This window comes from Harmonia axyridis, chromosome 1, assembly GCF_914767665.1.
Source record: "Harmonia axyridis chromosome 1, icHarAxyr1.1, whole genome shotgun sequence".
NCBI lineage: Eukaryota > Metazoa > Arthropoda > Insecta > Coleoptera > Coccinellidae > Harmonia > Harmonia axyridis.
Window position 1 is genome coordinate 74,219,533 of NC_059501.1, and position 19,206 is coordinate 74,238,738.

At 34.6% G+C, this 19,206-nt stretch overlaps 1 protein-coding gene across 4 annotated transcripts in view; it reads right to left on the reverse strand.

Moving 5' to 3' along the window:
• The window catches only part of LOC123671281 (diacylglycerol kinase 1), a 176,008-nt gene that overhangs the window by 73,854 nt on the left and 82,948 nt on the right, over window positions 1–19,206 (reverse strand). For all 4 annotated transcript variants that reach the window (XM_045605027.1, XM_045605025.1, XM_045605026.1 and 1 more), the window contains exon 4: window positions 7,212–7,398. In XM_045605027.1, the coding sequence (XP_045460983.1) occupies window positions 7,212–7,398 (187 nt within the window). The remainder of the gene's footprint in view (window positions 1–7,211; window positions 7,399–19,206) is intronic.

Consider the following 19,206-nt stretch of genomic DNA (forward strand, 5'->3'; position numbering starts at 1 on the left):
TCGTTGTTCGCAAAAAAAGTGATGATATGTACTTTGTATAAAGTACTGATATATTTTTAAAATATTTGTGAAAAAAAAACTACCAAAAATCATTACAAAAGAAGTTAAACTATAATTTCTTGTAAGTCGTTGTACAGTGCTGCCCTCTTATTATTTGCTCCGGAAAAAAGAAAGAAGATGAAGTGAGTGTACAAAGTTTGGCCATCGCAGCAGCGCCAATAGGGGGATTGGATGGGTACCAAAGTTTGACTGACACGCGAAAAACCACGTGGTGGTAATCCCTCTTAAATGAGTTACGGAATTATTATACGTGTCGTTCAGATGTTTGAATGAATCAACCCTCGCCTTTATTGTTATATTCTCATTTCAATGTAGAAGGGGTTTATCTTCTGATAAATTTATCGATTATATAAAAAAAATGTCATTACTTCGAAGTTATTGAAATATGAAGTGAATGATCTCCTTCTACATTCTCTGAGATTTTTAAAAATTCCAGTCTCAGTTGAAATGAGTGTGTCAGTGGTAAGGTTGATGAATTCTAGATTTTTCATTCAGATATCAGTTATTTTCAAAAATTGAAACATCAATGTTTGGATAGGTAGCAGCACAGATTGAGTGGAAAATAATAAATGAAAAAGTTCTATTTTTTTTTATACTTGCTAGCAATGTATATTGTCACAAAAACAAGTAAGAGACTTATTATGATCTTCAACGAAAACAGATGAGTATAAATATCGTTTTGTATTTTGTATCTATTGAGTTTGCAGAGGAGTACCAAGGTAATAAGCCAACTCGGTTGAAGAGATGAGTGTAGAACTGCATTTGAATATAATAAAATTCTTACTATCTCTTATTATACATGTTACATTGTTTTTTATATGTCTCATGTTGATGAATATAGGACAAACCAAGATGTGCATGATCACAGTTCACGTCAAAGAAGGCATTTTTATGTAGGATCCAGTCATTGTTCCCTGTAAATAACTGACATGGTCAACAGGATGCTTGGAGACCTATTAGTTTCTTCAAGAGTCGAGGACATGACAGTTTCAATGAATTTACAGGGAACGAATTGCTATTGTTCATAACGTAAAAAGGGAAGTGTTAATTCTTCGAGATGTCAAAGACATGTCAGGTCGATTACTCGATTGTAAATCTTCGGAGATTTACTGGAGTTGGGAAAGCTTGAAAACTAGACGATGGTATCGGATGTGTCACATCTGCGTATCATCTGCTGGTCCTCCGAGAATATTCCATGATCCATGATGATGATGAGATTTCCAGGAATCCTCTAAGAGCTTTGTGTGGGCGGAACGGCAAAACTCTTATTGGACTAGGGTTGGTACTTGGTACTTTCCCCCGATATCGGAGTGGCGCTAAGGGTTTGGCCAAGCTGGAAGAAGGGAAGTCGATAACCAGGAAAGGTCAGTAAGTTCCAGCGAGTAAACAGTTCAAGTTAAGTCTAAGACGAGTTAAGAGCAAGTTCGGTCGATCAACTTAAGACGTACGACGTAAGGACGGTTCGCGGACTAGATTAGACGAGATGACCGAAAATAGAATTAGTTGATTGTGTCAAAACTCAGTGAAATGAGTCAAATATTTTCGAGATATTAAACAAAATTACTAAATTTTTGCACTGACCTTGAGGACCTTTTTGTACAACAAAAAACTGAGTTCAATTTCTCAAATGACCGACGAAATGATAGACCTCATTCACATAACAGGTGCACTTAAGTTTAAACAATTTTCCGTATAATTCCATCCTAAATTGATGCGCCATATTCGATGTTCCTGGGTAAATATACTCCATCTACTAGTATGGAATGAAATTGGTCAAAACATCGTTTCACGATCGATAGATACATCGCTTGGGGATACCACTCAGCAATCACTTGATAGCTAACTTTAATCCTCTGGGTAATCAGAGTATAGGAATTTATTATGATTATGATTACGCCAGCAATAATCAACTAGGTCGGTCCACCTCCATCAATTTCCAGATTCTCCATTCGATAGGCAAACACTTTCGCATATTGACAATGAAATTTCGATGCTCATATGACGAGAGGCCAGAGTCGGACTCTCGATATCTTTCCCATGATACGGAATTTGAGAATATATCGATACTTGAAGAGCTTTTTGCATGTACGGTAAAATCTACATGCAAAATTTCAACTCTGTGGGATCTGTGGTCACTGAAATATCAGATTTTGTTCTATTTCTGCTTGAATTTTATATGGTTCTAATGATGCGATCACAACTTTATAAATGGAGTGAATGTTTGATGAATTGAATAACTACATTAACATGAAGATAGACGTACGTTTCAGAAACTTACGCAATTTACAAACTTACAACTTCTATATTCATTTCACTAACTTCTATTTGAGGACACAGCATTTATTAATTAGGGTTAACATCAACCAAAAGGTGCAATTAAGATTACTAAAATTGATATTTCAATTGTAAATGGTGATTTGCATACCCATTTCACAGAAGAGTAAGAGAGAAGATCTATGACTATCTGTTGAGATTGCTATCTCTGTAAATCCTATATATCTGTTTCTCCTCAAATCCAAGTTAGTGAAATGAATATATTTACAAGTTGTAAGTTTGTAAATTAATCAACTATAAGACACTGATAAGGTAGAATTGTATAAAAAAATACAAAAATATCGAAACATAAGTCTGTCTGTATATTCATTTAGTTATTCAATTTACCGTTTACTCAATTTGCATAATTTTGGATATTTTATTCTTCTTTTGATTGATTATAATATTTTGTCAGTTGGAGTTGTATTTCATGTCAAAAAGTATATATCGAAAGGATATACCAGATAGCTTTGGCACAATGAATGATATTTATACAAATAGATACTAAAAATCAGTTCTTCTATAATGACCGAATATGTATAGTTTGGTGTCTTTATTTATGGAATATGCGAATAATTTAAATCAATTAAATTTACTGATGATTGAGATTGAAGATATATACTAAGGGAAGGAACTATTTATTTTTTTATTATGAGTATTTATCAAATGAACATTTTAGCTAAAAGCTAATGAATCTGTACATAAGTATAGAATGCCAATGTCAGCTCAAAATTTAAGAACTGCTCATTGAGATATCGCGATAAAGCACTCTGTTTCAGAAACATAAAGTAAAAATGTTTTGTGGAAACAATATAATTCTTTCATTAAATTGCATACATTACTCAACATTTGCAGAGTTTTGATATTGTTTAATCACAAATAGTGAGTTAACAGGCCAATTGAAAAGTCCCCGGTCTACCATAGTAAAACACATTTTTTTGGCAAAATTCGATTTTATTATTCAACATAGTTGCCTCCTTGGGCGATACAACGATTATAGCGATCTTACAACTTTTCGATACCATTTTTGTAGTAGGATTTGTCTTTCGCTTCAAAATAGGCCTCAATTTCGGCGATTACTTCTTCATTGGCGCTAATTTTTTTCCAGCGAGATTTTTTTGAGATCCGAGAACAGGAAAAAGTCGCTGGGGGGCCAGATCTGGCGCTGGTTGCAGAAGCAATTCGAAGCCCAATTCATGCAATTTTGCCATTGTTTCCATTGATTTGTGACACGGCGCATTGTCTTGTTGAATGATATGATGTACACGTTCAGATGATATCTTCACAATGTCTGCTATCTCGATCAACTCCACTTTACGGTAATTCAAAATTATTTTTTCGGTGACAGCCTCTTTTGGGCGTCTACTGCGTTCGCCGTCTTCGGTGCTCATTTCACCACGTTGAAACCTAACATACCAATCAATGATGATTGGATTTCTTGTTGCAGACCCCGGAAAATCTTCATCAAGCCAAGATTTTGCTTCAACTGTATTTCTTCCCTTCAAAAAGCAATAGTTTATCAGCAAACGAAATTCTGTTTTTTTTATTTTTTTTCAAATAACAAAAGTAGCTACACTCACAACGAAATATCTCACAAACTAATGGTCGGACTGCTGTCAAATTTTGACATGTATCGTTTGAAGGTTTTTACTAACTAAAAATCATATGGAATTCATACTAGCACCGCCATCTGTGCATCAGACCGGGGGCTTTTCAACTGGCCTAATATCTACCCACGCAGGGATCTCAAAAAGTACAGGCATTCAAGACATAAATGTAAAAAAACACAATTACTAGCACGTAGCATTTTAGAAAGCAATAAACTCCAAGAGTTTAGATTCACTCTAGAATCGGAAACGAATATCATATTTTCCAAGTTGAAGTACTTACTTCTTCGAACTGATAAATGGGTTTTAATGAGCAACTTTTCTGTTTGGGGATACACATTCTTCTTCGCTTCGACTAGTGAAACTTTTCGTTGAATCGACGTGTACGTCTGAAACCCAATGAAAACTTTCGAGTAAATGCTCGGAATTTGTAAGCTCACCGCCAACTTTCTGACGATAAAGATCTTAATGACTTTTCGGAAGGCTTAAATGGAATTTAAATCTCTCATTCGCAAAAGATTTCGCCTTAATTTGAGAGCCATACAAAAGGCTGAATTCGTCGAGAATCGGGCAGGACCAGGTGAAGTTGTTGAAAAAATTTCAGTGCTAGTTTTTCTGATTCGATTATATCGAACGATGGAATGGAAGTAAAGATGAGCAGACGTTGAACTTTTCAAATTCAACATTGATGGTACCAATTTTACTTTAGTTAGTCTATGAAATGTTTAAAAGATGTGTGTGTGTGTGTTGTGTGGGATATTTCAATTCTCAAAAACGTCAATAATGTTATAGTAATAGTAGATTGTGCAACAAGTGGGGAAAGTCCAACTTTTCTCACGAGTGAGAAACGGACTTTCTCCATATCTTGCACACTATACTTTTCCTACAACTGCTATGAAAAGTAGCGTATTCTTCATAGCTTACTCAATTTCAAAACTATTTATTGCTCATACTGTGGGAAATATTACTTCTCACAGCACTTTGCCCACACCTAGCTTGGTAGACCAATGAAATTGGGCTTTTGAGAAGTCGTTTCCATGGAAACGCAAAGAATGATCATATACTGTCAACGTAGGCCATTTTGAATTGAATAAGGAACATTACTTGAATTATTCGAACTTATGCAGTTGTAGGAAATAGTTTATTATGCAACATGGGAAGTATTCCTTTTCTCACTCGTGAGAAAAGTTGGACCCCAAAATGATAATAACATCAGTCAATAATGATAGCATTTTCCTAAAGTCTACTCAGTAATATTCCAATGTAATAAATTCTGCTTAATGTATACGACCGATTTATCGATTGATGACTATCAAAGAACAATTTTATTCGTCAATACTTGTTGGGAAACTACAAACCTACAAATGTCCAACATGAATTGTGGGTTGAGTTCTGTATTAATTTAGGGAGGTATATATTGCTTCACACTTGCAGAAAAAGAAGTACAAATCTTCTATGCATTTGTGTCCAAATTGTTAACCCCTTTGAGCCATGTATCTTTACATTCTGTTCTCTTGGTTTCTACCGGTATAAGAAGGTATATTGTATGGAGTAAATATTAATTATTTTATATTTGATATCTGTGTGTAGTCATTAACAGTTATAGTTTAGTGATATCTTTTGAAGTGGAAATACTTATGTTACTGAAGCCACTATTGCGATTGGCGAACTAACATTTCTATCAAAGGTTTAAAAAATCAACTGTATTTTTATCTCACGAACCACCACCTGCGTGATATCATAAATCATTTCTGATATGAATGTAATACTATTCAATGCAAATATTCCAATCGAAAACATAAAATGTCTAATAGTTAAATAAATAAGTTGTCAAAAACAAGTTTGTATTATCACTTTAAGGAGATGCAAAAATAATATTTCTCTTACCAATTGTCTTCATTTTTATTTATCTTAATACACGTACCTACACTATACGTTTTTCACTGACACTTGCTTTCATGTATATTTTGTTTTCAGCGTATTATTATATGATAAGTTTCTTGATCGCAACAATTCCCTGAAGAAATTTTGAAAGAAATAGTTCAATATTAACATTATACAGTCATCATAAACTAAGATAAGAAGACACATATAAAGTTTAGGAACATATCTAGTTCAACATTCTCACCTAAAAGAGTCTATAATTTCCACCACGAAAATGAAAAGAAAATTATTCAGTTTTCAGATGCACATCAGAGAATAATCCAATAATCGAAAAAAAAAAATTTTAACACATTTCTGGAAACGATTCAGCACTCGCCAAATTCTCTTTTGCGTCTTTTAACCACTGAAAACGGTTGTCTCAAAGTGTTAATTTCAGTCTTAGTGAAAGTAAAAGTTGAAAAAGATATCTGGGGAACATGCTGTTTGTCCAATTACAACATTTTTTCTCGGCAGACTTCATAAGAGCCAACTGAACTTATGTAATTAATTGTAAACTTGTATTTCTTCAATTGGAAAAGATGTGTATTATAGATATTCATGAATTAAAAAAAAGATTGAAAAAACCAAAAAAACATAAATAGGTGGATATCAGACATGCTATTCTAGAAAAAATTGAAGAACAAAAATAATGAACAAAATTTCACAACTCGATATCATATTACATCCATTTCACTGCAAGAGTCTATTGAGCCCTTTATGTACCAAAACAACAATTATTTTGAAATTGTTTCTAAATGTACAAATTGAATTGATTCGACTCGTTGCAAATTAAAAATTGATAAACTATATTCAATGACCTAATTGATTAATACAAACCTGTTCTTGACCTTTGTCAAAAATGTTTTTATGGCTTTCGAAATAATTTTAGAGAATCTGCATTCACCTTTACCTTAGTTTTAGTGTTGGTGAACATATTTCAAGATTATATTCAGCTAATATTTTGAGAGGAAATATGAGAGGTATTAAATAATTTTCGAAATGAATTTCCATTTTGAATTTAAAAAATAAAAAATAAATTTTTTCTTTATCATTAATTGTTTATACATTAGTCTGAATTATTTTTATCGAATACTTGTAGATTTTCCCCAAATCAATATATTCAATTTCAATATGAATAAACATTCTAACATATAGATAACATATTAAGGGAGAGCTTTCTATTTGAATTGCTCCAGAGACATTGGCACTACTGTGACAATTCAATGATCGAACTTTCAGTTCACAGCTTGCTTAGATTTGGTTTCTGTCCGTGAGTTAGGTTCAATTATATTAATTAGTTATCCTTACCTTTAGTGTGGGATGTTATTGGAGCACAAGCCGTAGTAGAGCTCAAAACGGTCATCTCCTTGAATGCTTTGCCCTCAACATTGATTCCTTTGACAAAGGAAAGGAACAAGTGCCTGCAGAGTTCATCTGGGCTTCGAACCTCCAGGAAACTGTCCAAGAACCTCCGAAAACCCTCGAAATCGATTTCCTGGAACAAGAGGTCAATGAGTTTAATTGTACTTTCAATATAATTGTTCTCTCCAATATTGGTGGTTTGACGAGTTATTGAGCACCAAATTGGAATTGCTAATCCTCGTATTCAATAACCGTTATAATAACAGCGTTTTTCTTTTAGGTTTTGAATTTTTAACTTCGATTAACCTTAAAAGAAAGAGAAATTGATAGAAAATCTACAGGAGAAATATTATTCGCCTGCTGGTTTTATGAAAAAGAGCTGGAAAAATTCCGCTGAACGGAATATCAGGGCAATATGGAAAATAAATGAAACAAGCTGAAATAAATTTTATTATTCTTGACGTTAAAGCAATCGTATAGGAATTGAAGCTATTTTGAACATTCATTGTTATATAAAATGAACACGTTTATTTCAAGAGAAATCAATGGATGTTTACTTCATCGTAGAGGGGGTATGCCATAAACGATGGAAAATTATATCAGCCAATTGGTCGCCATAGCTACGGTTGTAGCACTATAATCTTTCCAAGAAATTTTCCATGACCTTTTCGCACATTTGCGGCTGTATCTCCTCAATAACTGAAATCTAAAGTTGTTGAATCACAAGATTTCTGATTCTGAATTGTGATAACGAGAACTTTTTTGTGCTGCAATATAGTAAAGCAGAAATATTCTCAGTTGTTCTTGGACAATGTAGGCGATTTAGAGTCTTCACATCACTAACTTGTCCCAATAGCTCAAATGTTTTACCAGTTTCACCATTACCGGTCGAGAAGGTCCTCCACGACGACCAAAAAGTACTTTACTGTTGCGAACTGTGACTGCGGAATTTTCACCATATTTGTAGTGAATTTTAATAATTTCAATTAATTCTTAAAGCGTGTATATGCTGTCAAATATATGAAGCTCTAATCTGTCAACAAAAATAAATAAAATTTCAATTGAAACAAGAATATAAAACCTTTCAGTCAGAACCTTCTAGTGTTATAATAAGACATTATCAATGTTATATCTGAACTAATAATATTATTTTCATTATCATTGCTTGAGATCAAATTTCATATCAAAAGACTCTCTTGTTATTTCACCATTCAAAAAGGAGGACCCCCTAGATATAGACAACTAGGGATTCAAGGCTTGGTTTGATATTCAAGCTACTTGGCTCAAGCTCAATCTCAAGTAGCTTGAGCTTGACTTGAAATCAATCTAAGATCAAGTCAAGTAGTAGTTTTTCAAATTCAAGTCAAGTATTTATTTATTAAGTACTTGACTTAACATTGAAAAACTAATACTTGAATTGATTTCAAGTCAAGCTCAAGCTACTTGAGATTGAGCTTGAGCCAAGTAGCTTGAATATCAAGCCAAGCCGTGAATTTCTATGGACAATTACAAACAGATTTCTTTGCTGAATAGTTTCGCCATTTGTGAGGATTATGTTTGATCAGATGTAGATTTTGTGGAGCCCAAAAATGTTCTCAGTGGTGCACAGCATTGCTTTCGAAGAAATCATTCCACCGAGACTGCTTTCAATTCAATTCAAACTAAACTTGATGTTCTGAAGTATATCTATGCGGTTTGCGCTGACCGGGGAGAGTCGTATTTATCAAATAGGAGAATGGAGTTGAAGCTGTGTCTCTTAATTTTTTTGGGTGTTCCCCAGGGGTTCAACCTGGGACCTCTTTTATTTCTTTATCTAATGACATTTCATGTTTTATCGATCAAGGACGTAGTATAAGATATGCTGATGATGCAACTGTGATGGTCTCAGGTTGGACCACTGAGGAGGTTGGTGTTAAGGTTAGGTTGAATCACAGAAAAAGTGAAGATCTAAATTTCTACAATGCTAATCCTATTTCTGTCGCAAATGTTCGTTTTTCTGCTGGTTTCAGGTATCTTGGTGTAATGTTGGATCCATCACTTGGTTGGGAGCTATTTTGCAGAGTTGCAGCTAGGAAATTGCTTGGGGAAGAGTGCCTTGATCGGTGTGTACTATAGCTTGGCTTAATCTCATCTATATTACAACATTTTATTATGGGCTAATTGTTCTCATAGAATGTTTGTTGCTCAAAAAAGAATAAATCAGCTTTAGTACCTTAGACCATTTAATTCTTGAACGGCAATATTTGAAGCCAAATCATTATAGATGGTTCCTTCAATTTATATTTTTAAGGTTGCGATATGTGCAAAGCTGTGACGAGTACCTACTGATAGTGCTTCGAGCAATAAGCACTAAGCACCAATTTCCACAAAAGAATCGCGAATACGCTCTGTGGAAGTAATTCGATATTTCGAGAAGGTTTCGTCCAAAACGAAATTCTTTTCATCTTGATTTTTTTATTATAATACTCTATTTTCGTTGCCAAAAATGCGGTTCTTCGCGAACCAGTATCAATTATAATAGAGGAGAACAATGATTTCATTTATCAATAACATCAAAATCACCAATAATACAGTTAATAAACTGTAGTTGCAGAGAGAGAATATGTATTTATTCATTACATTATATTATTCATTTAGCTCCATTATTCTCCAAAGTAATAATATATGTCATTATAGAGCAACATCACAAGTATAAATCACTAACATGATACATAAATCATAACTTAAGAAAGGTTATTGCATCTCCAAATGAGATGCATCACAAACAATTCCCCTGAGTGTTTTTATTGTTATATCCCACAGGCAAGTTCAGACTTGTTGCATATACCGGAACAAAACGATACTATCTCTACCATGCCGTAGTGGGAGAATCCATTCAAACACCAAGGACATAATGCATATTTCTACTTCCTGAAATGAGCATATTTCAGCGGATTTTCCGTTCTGAATATTCTGCTCATAAATAAGTCAAGTCAGGGCGTGCTTTGCTGACATCAGCCGAGTATGCGGAATTTACAGGCTGATATATTTGAGGCACGATCACAAACCTGCGAACCCTGTTTCCTTATAAGCTCCCTATAAATATGACAGGCGTGTGGGTAATTTGTGACTTTATGGGGCAATATGGAGGTTTATAGATAACATCCTATTTTGAAGTTGTTGGGCATGCTTGGGTCCAATATCTATTGGAAGATTGATAACGCGGAAGAATCACTTTCAGTTTCATTCGTTCGGTGGGGAGGAAGACATGCAGATAATGGCTCTAAGCGTCAGACTGATGCTGAAGAAAATACTGTCAAATGCCAATCGGATATTGTTGAAAGGTATACATTGACTTGAGTAATGAGTAGTTTTTGATGAGATATCTCCATATTTTGCGAACACATTGTTCAAAGTTATTCCTCTATATTTTATACAGAGTGTTTAATCATAAATTGGACAAACATATACACTGTGTCCGTAAAGTATGGAACGAATTCATCTTTAGCTAAACAGACCATTCTAAGAAATAATCCTGAAACACGTCGATTTTCGATTTTAATTTACCGTAATTTGAAATATTAATCTAATATACAGGGTGAATTACTTTCGAGTAATGACGTCACCGTCAATTTTTTTAAATGGAACACCCCCATTTTGTCTCAATTTTCGGATTACTCGAGCTGAGCTCATTCCAAAAATGTTTCACATGTTGATTCCAATCAGTACAGGGTGGAAAAAAATACAATAGTTTTGTGTGTACTCATAAAGTAACGCGTAACATTCTTTATTAGTTAAATTAACAATATTATCAAAAATACTTATTGTCTAGCGGCAATTGGTTTGAATGTAACACCCTGTAGTTTGTTACATTTTTAGATTAATAAAAATGAGCTGTTTCAAAACATGTTTGGTACTTGTGGTCTAGCAGACAGAATACGAGCACACACAAAACTATTGTATTTTTGTCCACCCTGTACCAATTCGAATCAACATGTGATACATTTTTGGAATCAGCTCAGCTAGAGTAATCGGAAAATTGAGACAAAATGGGGGTGTTCCATTTGGAAAAAATGACGGTGACGTCATTACTCAAAAATCGACATGTTTCAGGATTATTTTATAAAAAGGTCTGTTTAGCTGAAAATGCATTTGTTCCATACTTTACGAACGCAGGGTATAGTCGCGTAGATGACAGGAAAATCCTTTTTGCCTTATTAATTTTATGTCGTTTTCGAAGCATAAACTAGATACAGGGTGTTCCATGTCATTTCTCAGCAATATTCTACGAGTGTAGTCAGTTTATAACCTTTGAAGTTACGATTTCTGGTACATTCGAGTGTTCAATCCATAAAAGGTGAAGAACTCTGTAAAAACATTTCAATGTCTGAAAACCTGCAATATTCGTGACTTTTCATTTTGGTTTTCAAATTGAATTTCATTTTCTGAATGAACTCAATTTCCTGATGAAACCTGTGAAAAAACTTTCCATGAATCGAAAAAATTTTTCTTACCTACATGTTTACAGCGAAAAAAATTTCACCCGAAAGTTTAAATGTTTCGCAATTGTATTTTTTTATATGAATATGAAAAACAGAATCGCAAAATATCAAATGGTTTTCCCAATAAAGACATTCAAATTTGTCCTTCGATCTAAACTGGTTGGGCTATGACGGCCAAAATTTTGAAATTGAGCTGTCGAAGTATTCCAGATATCAATATTAGAAAAAAATTCAATGCAATTTCACTGAATCTCTGTGGGGAGTCGAACTACTAACCTTGACGTATTTCCGCCTATGGAATAAAAATTTTAACAAATCCAAGGATATTAATGGCTTCAATGAAAGAACCGTTCCAAATTCTTCAATTTTGTTTTCATATTCATGTAAGGTATAAAAAATTCTCAGAAAATTGAGTTCATTCAGAAAATGAAATTCAATTAAGAAACTGAAAAAAAATATTACGAACATTGCAGATTTTCCGCCATTTCGTAATCTTTCAATCAGAGTTCTTCTTTTCAGAATTGAGCATTCAAAAATACTCTGCTGTGACCAAAAATCGTAACTTCAAAGATTATACATAACTGACTACACTCAATAGAATATTGCAATAGAATGTAGTTGAACATTGAACACCATGTATTTCGCCTAAGCTTCGAAAACGAGGTAAGACAAAAATGATATTCCCGGTGACATGTACACGACTATATATGTTTGTCCAGTTTATAATGAAACACCCTGTATATCAAAATACATGTATTTAATTAGTTGTTTCGGTTATTAAAAATTACTAAGATGCCTAGGAGTTCAAAGATTCATAAAGGTATCAGGAAATAATAACTTGCTTCTCCTAAGTCACGTGAGTTTCAGCTCAATCGGTCATTCACATTGCTCCATTTTGCCTCTCGACGATGTTTTCTGAGAGTTTAACAATGAATAAAAATAAAGAAGTATTTTGAATTCAAGATTCCGAATGAAATGGACCATTGTTCCCCTAAATAACTAAGAGTTGAAAGGAATACGATCAGGCCATTCATAATATTCCTTGGACGATGATTTGTTCCTTTATTATTGTGTAAGGTGAATGACCATTCCGATTAAATCCCGAACAATAAGGGTTTTCTTCCTTTTCATGCAGTTTTACTATTTTGTCGTATATTTGTTCAGGTAAAAGAATACGTTCATTCAGCAGAGAGCAGAAAACAACGTACAGTACTTCTACAACGTAAATATGTAGTAAGACCTGATTTTGCTATGCACCTCAAAGAAGAAAAATAGTTAGAAGTTTATCGAAAATAATGGAATTATACATGTTATGTATTTTGTTTGTAACATGTATTTCACTCATCCATGTAAGTCATAGCAATAAAAGGTTATTTTATTACAAAATTTTTGAACTTGAACTGAGAAATATGGAATCTAAAAGTTCAAAAATGAATTTTAATCAAGTTCAATTTGCATTTGTTCAAGAAGGTAACTCCAATTGAGGATAACTCTTCAACACAACTTACTACTCTTCAACAAGCTTACTAACAATCTTTAAACCATCGTATAAAGCATATTCGCTACGCTCGCCGAAGGGGCTCCGCCCCTTGTACCTCGTCACTATGCAAGTAGATTCTTCACTGTGCATCCGTCAAGAAATTCCATAGAATAAGTAGACTTGTTCGTCAAAATTATCCGCAATATCCAGTATACTCGAAAACCGCGAGGAAAATCGAAGGTTTGGAAGTTTTCCTGGGGCCTGGAGACGATTTCGTGGGGGTTCTTATTCTTGTCATTTTTGCTCTAGATGGTCCTGTTGAGGATGTGATTTTGTATGGCTACATACTTGGATTCTTAGTGAAAGGGCTATATCTATATAAGACTTGCTATGCTATAAAAATTTCTATCATTGAAGAAAACATCCAACCTCAAATATCGGGATAATAACTAATCAAATATAAGAATGAGACTTACATGTCAAAATAATCCGCAACACCCCGTATACTCGGAAACCACGAAGAAAATAGAAGGTTTGGAAGCTTTCCTCTGGCTTCGAGACGATTTCGAAGGGGGACTTATTCTTGTCATTTTTGCTCTAGACGGTCCCGTTTAGGATGTGGTTTTGTATACCTGAATAAGATTCTATATAAAATGCTTAAACTGTTGTTAAAACTTTTTAAACTGACATGCCGGCTGATAAATTATGTAAGTATCATTCACATACATACAAGTTCAAATGCAAATGAAATTAATGATCATTATTTCCCCAGGAGGAATACGTACAGCAGATTCATTGAAATTCATCTGAAGTGCACAAGCGTAACATGCATTATCCGTGCCAACAAGAAGAGACTTCTGCTCCTATTCATACTTCCAGCTTTCAGTCTGAGGAACATTCATTAATGTGAACTAGAAAAGCATCAATCAACTCCATCTTTGTTCATATTTGAAATGTAAATAGTGTGTAGCAAGATTTGCTGTATATAGTGAATGTACCACATTCAAGAGTTTCTTCATTTACGAAAATGGAAAACACTGGAAGTTTAACCAGGTTTATTGAATACGACTAGAGGCGTATCTTGTTTGAACTGTTAAAGAAATAGGACCGCCATACTCATATATGCTGCTCCACAAAAGTTTTGGAAGTTCAGAGATTTTGAGACTGTTTCTCACCTATCTAAATCATATTTTTGCCAATTCCTTAATGAGTTTCACAGTTTCAGTTGGAAATTTATTTTAAGTATTTGTAGTATAAAATCAGTTCACTCAAAAAATTGGAGAAATTAAATTCAGTAAAGAGTGTTGCCTTCTCAAACATGAAGCATAGCTTGACAACGCCTTTGCATTCTTTCGAAAAGATTGTTGAGGGAACCTTGATCAATTTCTTTCCAGAGTGACGGTAAAAGCTGTCTGAGTTCTTGAAGAGTATGAGGAGTTGGTTGGAGAGAATCTGAAACTCTTTTTAGTTGATCCCAATTAATAGGATGTTGAATGGAATTAAGGTCTGGGGACCGAAGGGGCAAGGCCAAATGCAGAATAACAAGGATTTCCAGAGTTTCATTGAGAATTGGCGCATTATCGTCCAAAAACAAGAAATTTGGCCCAATAGCAGCATGCAACAATGGAATAATATTGTCAATAACTTGCTCCATGTGAATTTGGGCATTCATGGTAGCATCAAGCACCAACCTCCATTCAAAAAAAATGACTCCTAAACGGTAACTGTACCACCTCCTGAACCGGTCTACGATTTCTGGGCACCAGAGGATGGATCCATACTCGAACACGCCGACTATCCGCAAACCGTCCATATCTCGACTTATCTGTCACCAATACAGTTCTCGATCGATCGTTCCAATTCACGTGCTCATTGGACCATTCCAATTGCAGTCGCATATGATTTTGAGTTGATGAAATTCTTCCCAAAAGTCGTCGAAAATGTAGATTAATGCCAAGAAGAACTTTTTCAATCGAAACCAAAACACCAGAAGCGTTCAAAAACCGCTGTTGCATGATTCGACAAGTACTCAATCTTGTGTATGAGTGGTAGATCTTAGGTGTCCACTTCTCGGTCTTTCAGGCACGTTTCCAGTTACTTGATATCGATGGACGAGCGGGAAAATACGCTTTAACTAAGAAATTTGCAACATCTCTCTGATTACGTTCCGCCTCGATCATACCAATTGCCTTCATCTGCGCTAAGATTATGTCTTGGCATATTTACGAAACAAATTTTCAGATTTTGAATCAGAGTTGATTGTAAAAACGTAAAACAACAAGTAATACAAAATTATTAGAAACGCCAACGAAAAGAACATGCCTGAAACTGAAAAAGTCATCAAACGAGGATCAAAAACCATTCAGATATAAGAAAGTGAACACTTTATTTCTCATAAATAAACATTTGGTAGGCAAGAATCGGCAACTTTTGAAACGGCCACAAAATTTTTGAACTCCCTTAACTTTTGTAGAGCAATATATAACTTAGTACATTATGCATGTAGTAGTTGAAGCGGAAGACAATTCATGAATTGTTGGCCGAACAGTAAAGCCGAGGCCAACGAACGGTGGAGATAAAATTAGGATTTTTCAAATAAATAAAGATTTTCGATTGCAATCTCATTGCCTATGGAATCATTTCCTTGATGCTTATCGTTGTGACAAAAGTTAGATAATCGTTATCAAAGATTACCGATTACACATGAATACGCATGATATTGTTTCCATCGGCCATCTGCAACAACTTTGGATAATGCTGGAACAGATTCAATGCTTTAAAGAGGCTTGAGGGATGGAAATCCTCAACGGTTGTCGAAGGACATATTGAGAAATCATTCGGAAATATAGTGAAAATCAGCAGGTAACATATTTGGAGTGGAAAGTGAAAGAGAGAAATCTCTGAGTACTATTATTACCTAAGAAGAAAACAGCAATTTCGCTAACTATTCTGGAGATATAATGAATAAATTTAGAGAGGCCAGGGAGAAAGAAAGAACGAACCTTGGACGATTTCATGAAAAAATAATATTTTCAATAAAAATAACCAGAAAATAACAAAGAAACACTCAGTATTGAAAAACGACCTCAATTCGAAAAATTCCTTCTGAAAGACGAAGGACTAATTGCATTCTCTCTCCAATCGCTCCAGAATGTAAATTTCCCCATTTTGCACAAATACTTAATCGATTCTTCTTCGCCGTCTAATTTCAACTCCAATCACTCCAAAACGAATTTCTCCCGTAGCTTTGGAAAACGTCCTCTCGAGCAGAGCAAACCACTTGAACCCATCGAGGAAGAAACATTTCGCACCAGAGGAACTTATTAGGGCTCAATAACAATTATTCAACGGGGAATCCGAACTCGGAGAGAGCCTTCAAGAAAATTGAAACGAATGGAGTTAATAACTGCGGGGTTTTATTCTAGGTGTGTACTCAGCCAAATTACTTCGCATATTTTCTCGTTCTGGGGTGTTCGCCTTGTGTACACTCTAAATTTTATCCGCTTCCGATCGGAAAGGATGAGAGGTGGGGGGATCTAGAGAGGTAGGTATATATGCTATATGCCTTTCATTTGGTAGAATGAATTCGACTTTTGAACACGCGTAATTTGGCAAACATAGTTACGAGAAAAAGTTAGGATAGCACTGACATGAAGTCGGAACCTTTTGAGCGCTCGTCATTCATACGCCAGTTGCGTATGCTTGAATTAACAAGGGCTCAGCAGATCCTGACTTCACGTCTGTGCTTTCCTCATGTGTTTCAATTGTGGGTTGTGGTCCTTTACTGTGACTAAAGTAGTTCACGGCCAAGGACAAATTAGGGAAATAAAAGAACGGGATAAAAACACTTATTCAATTTATTTCCAACCCACTGAAAAATGTATGAAGAAGATGATATTTATATCTTATCGATTTTAAGGGCCGCTGGCCACTTCTCATTGCGGCTCGGTCGCAGGTACTTTTCTTGCCGGTCTCGGGAACAGATGTGAAAATCTTTACTCTTCTCGTTGTCGGTGCAAGTGTTGCACATATGTTGTAGTTGTAGACTGGACTGAACTCAATTGAATAAGCCTTTCAACGGATCCCTTAGGGGTGTGGCTTTAATCTTTCCAAGTTTTTACACCGAGTTCTTTTGTTCTTAGCATTTTGGTTCGAAATTTAACTTAACTCGAATATTTTCGAGGGAATCGAAAATTCCCTACACTATATATTCTGTTTGAATTTTTTAGTTCTGACGACGCTATTAACACGAAATTTCAAAGATAGCTTGATTCAATAAGTAGCGGGCCGAATCAGTGAAAACACATTTTTTTTTAATTGGATTTCATTCGTTAACATAGTGGCCTTCAAAAGAGATACATGTATAGGGTGTCCCAAATTCGATGCTCACTGAGAGCTTCTCTAAAACAATAAGACTTTGGGAAAAATCTTGAAGGACCCCTGAGGCCTTTTTTCGAAATAAGTGGATATCAAAACCAAAAGGCAGATCATAGATATCTTGATTCATTCCTGAGTAACAGGGCGTTGCTGAAAAAATGGTGTTTCAAATATTTCGCTATTGTATATTGGTTTCTGTTTGAAATATTCAAAAAAATCTAAAAAATATTTCTCAGTAGTTTTTATGATACTAATAACAGATCATAGAAATTAATTACCGTTTTGAAGATGTAGAGCAAAGTTGGTGTATCTTAAATGGGGCACTCTATTCCTTTTCAGCCGAAGATTTGTCGAAAAGTATTCCGTTATCTGTTTTTCAAAGATGTCATTCTTTCCTTTAATTTATTATATTGAGCTAACTTTAATTATTATACAGGGTGTTTCCATATTAGACGTGAACCCTCTCAAATCAAAATATGCTGAAACAAAACTAGAGCCGGCATTCTAACGAAAAATTTTTCAGGAAATAAAGAAAAAATTTGGTTTTCGAAAGTTGAAGGCGAATTTATAGTAGAAATTTACCATTATTTTCTTCATGTGTCTACCCGCCTATCGGTTTTCCTCAGAACCTGCTTTTGAGCAGACACTGCATGAATAGTTTGAAATGTCGACGAGAATGTCATTCAGTTGTATTTACTCACAAACTAATAAACGGTGTCATTAAAGGTCCTTGCATTCTCGAAAAACTAAATTTTGCTATTCCAAGACCAGTCTCTAGAGTTGGAAATACTATTTATATAATTAAAAATATCCAAGTGAGAACTTATAGTATTACAGGCATCACACAAATTATAAAGAGGTGAATACTTCAATGTATTCGTTCGAGGTGTCGGCATATAAAATGTATAGTATAAGATCCCGATATAGAACGACCTTCACCGAGATGCTTATTTGATAAAACGTATTTTATATTTAATTTAACATACCAATAAATATATCACATATGGGTTGCCTAACAAATTTCAGTCCAGAGTAGGTTTAATTAATAATTAAAAAAAAATTTTTTTTCGAACATTGCACCGGTTTGCTTATTAGATAAATTCTATACCAATCGAAAGTACGAAGCCCATAGAATGTGCAAACGTTAGGTTGCCTATTTTTTTCCGGTCACAACTCTCGGTTGCCAGGTATAAACAGGTGAATCTATACTAGCATTTTGCAACGGTCTGATTATTCAATCAAAATCAATATGATTAAAGATTATTTTATTATGAACACGGTGGTATAGGGTTGCCTGCGAAAAATCAGTCCAGAATCCCGGTTGTCGAATTTTGAAAAGTTAAATATTGCTGCGAGTGAGTACACAGCATAGCAGCTGTTTATATAAAATACGTTTTATCAAATAAGCATCTCGGTGAAGGTCGTTCTATATCGGGATCTTATACTATACATTTTATATGCCGACACCTCGAACGAATACATTGAAGTATTCACCTCTTTATAATTTGTGTGATGCCTGTAATACTATAAGTTCTCACTTGGATATTTTTAATTGTTCTATTTTAAATATCAGATCACATTATTTTGACTGACTGAGCATTTT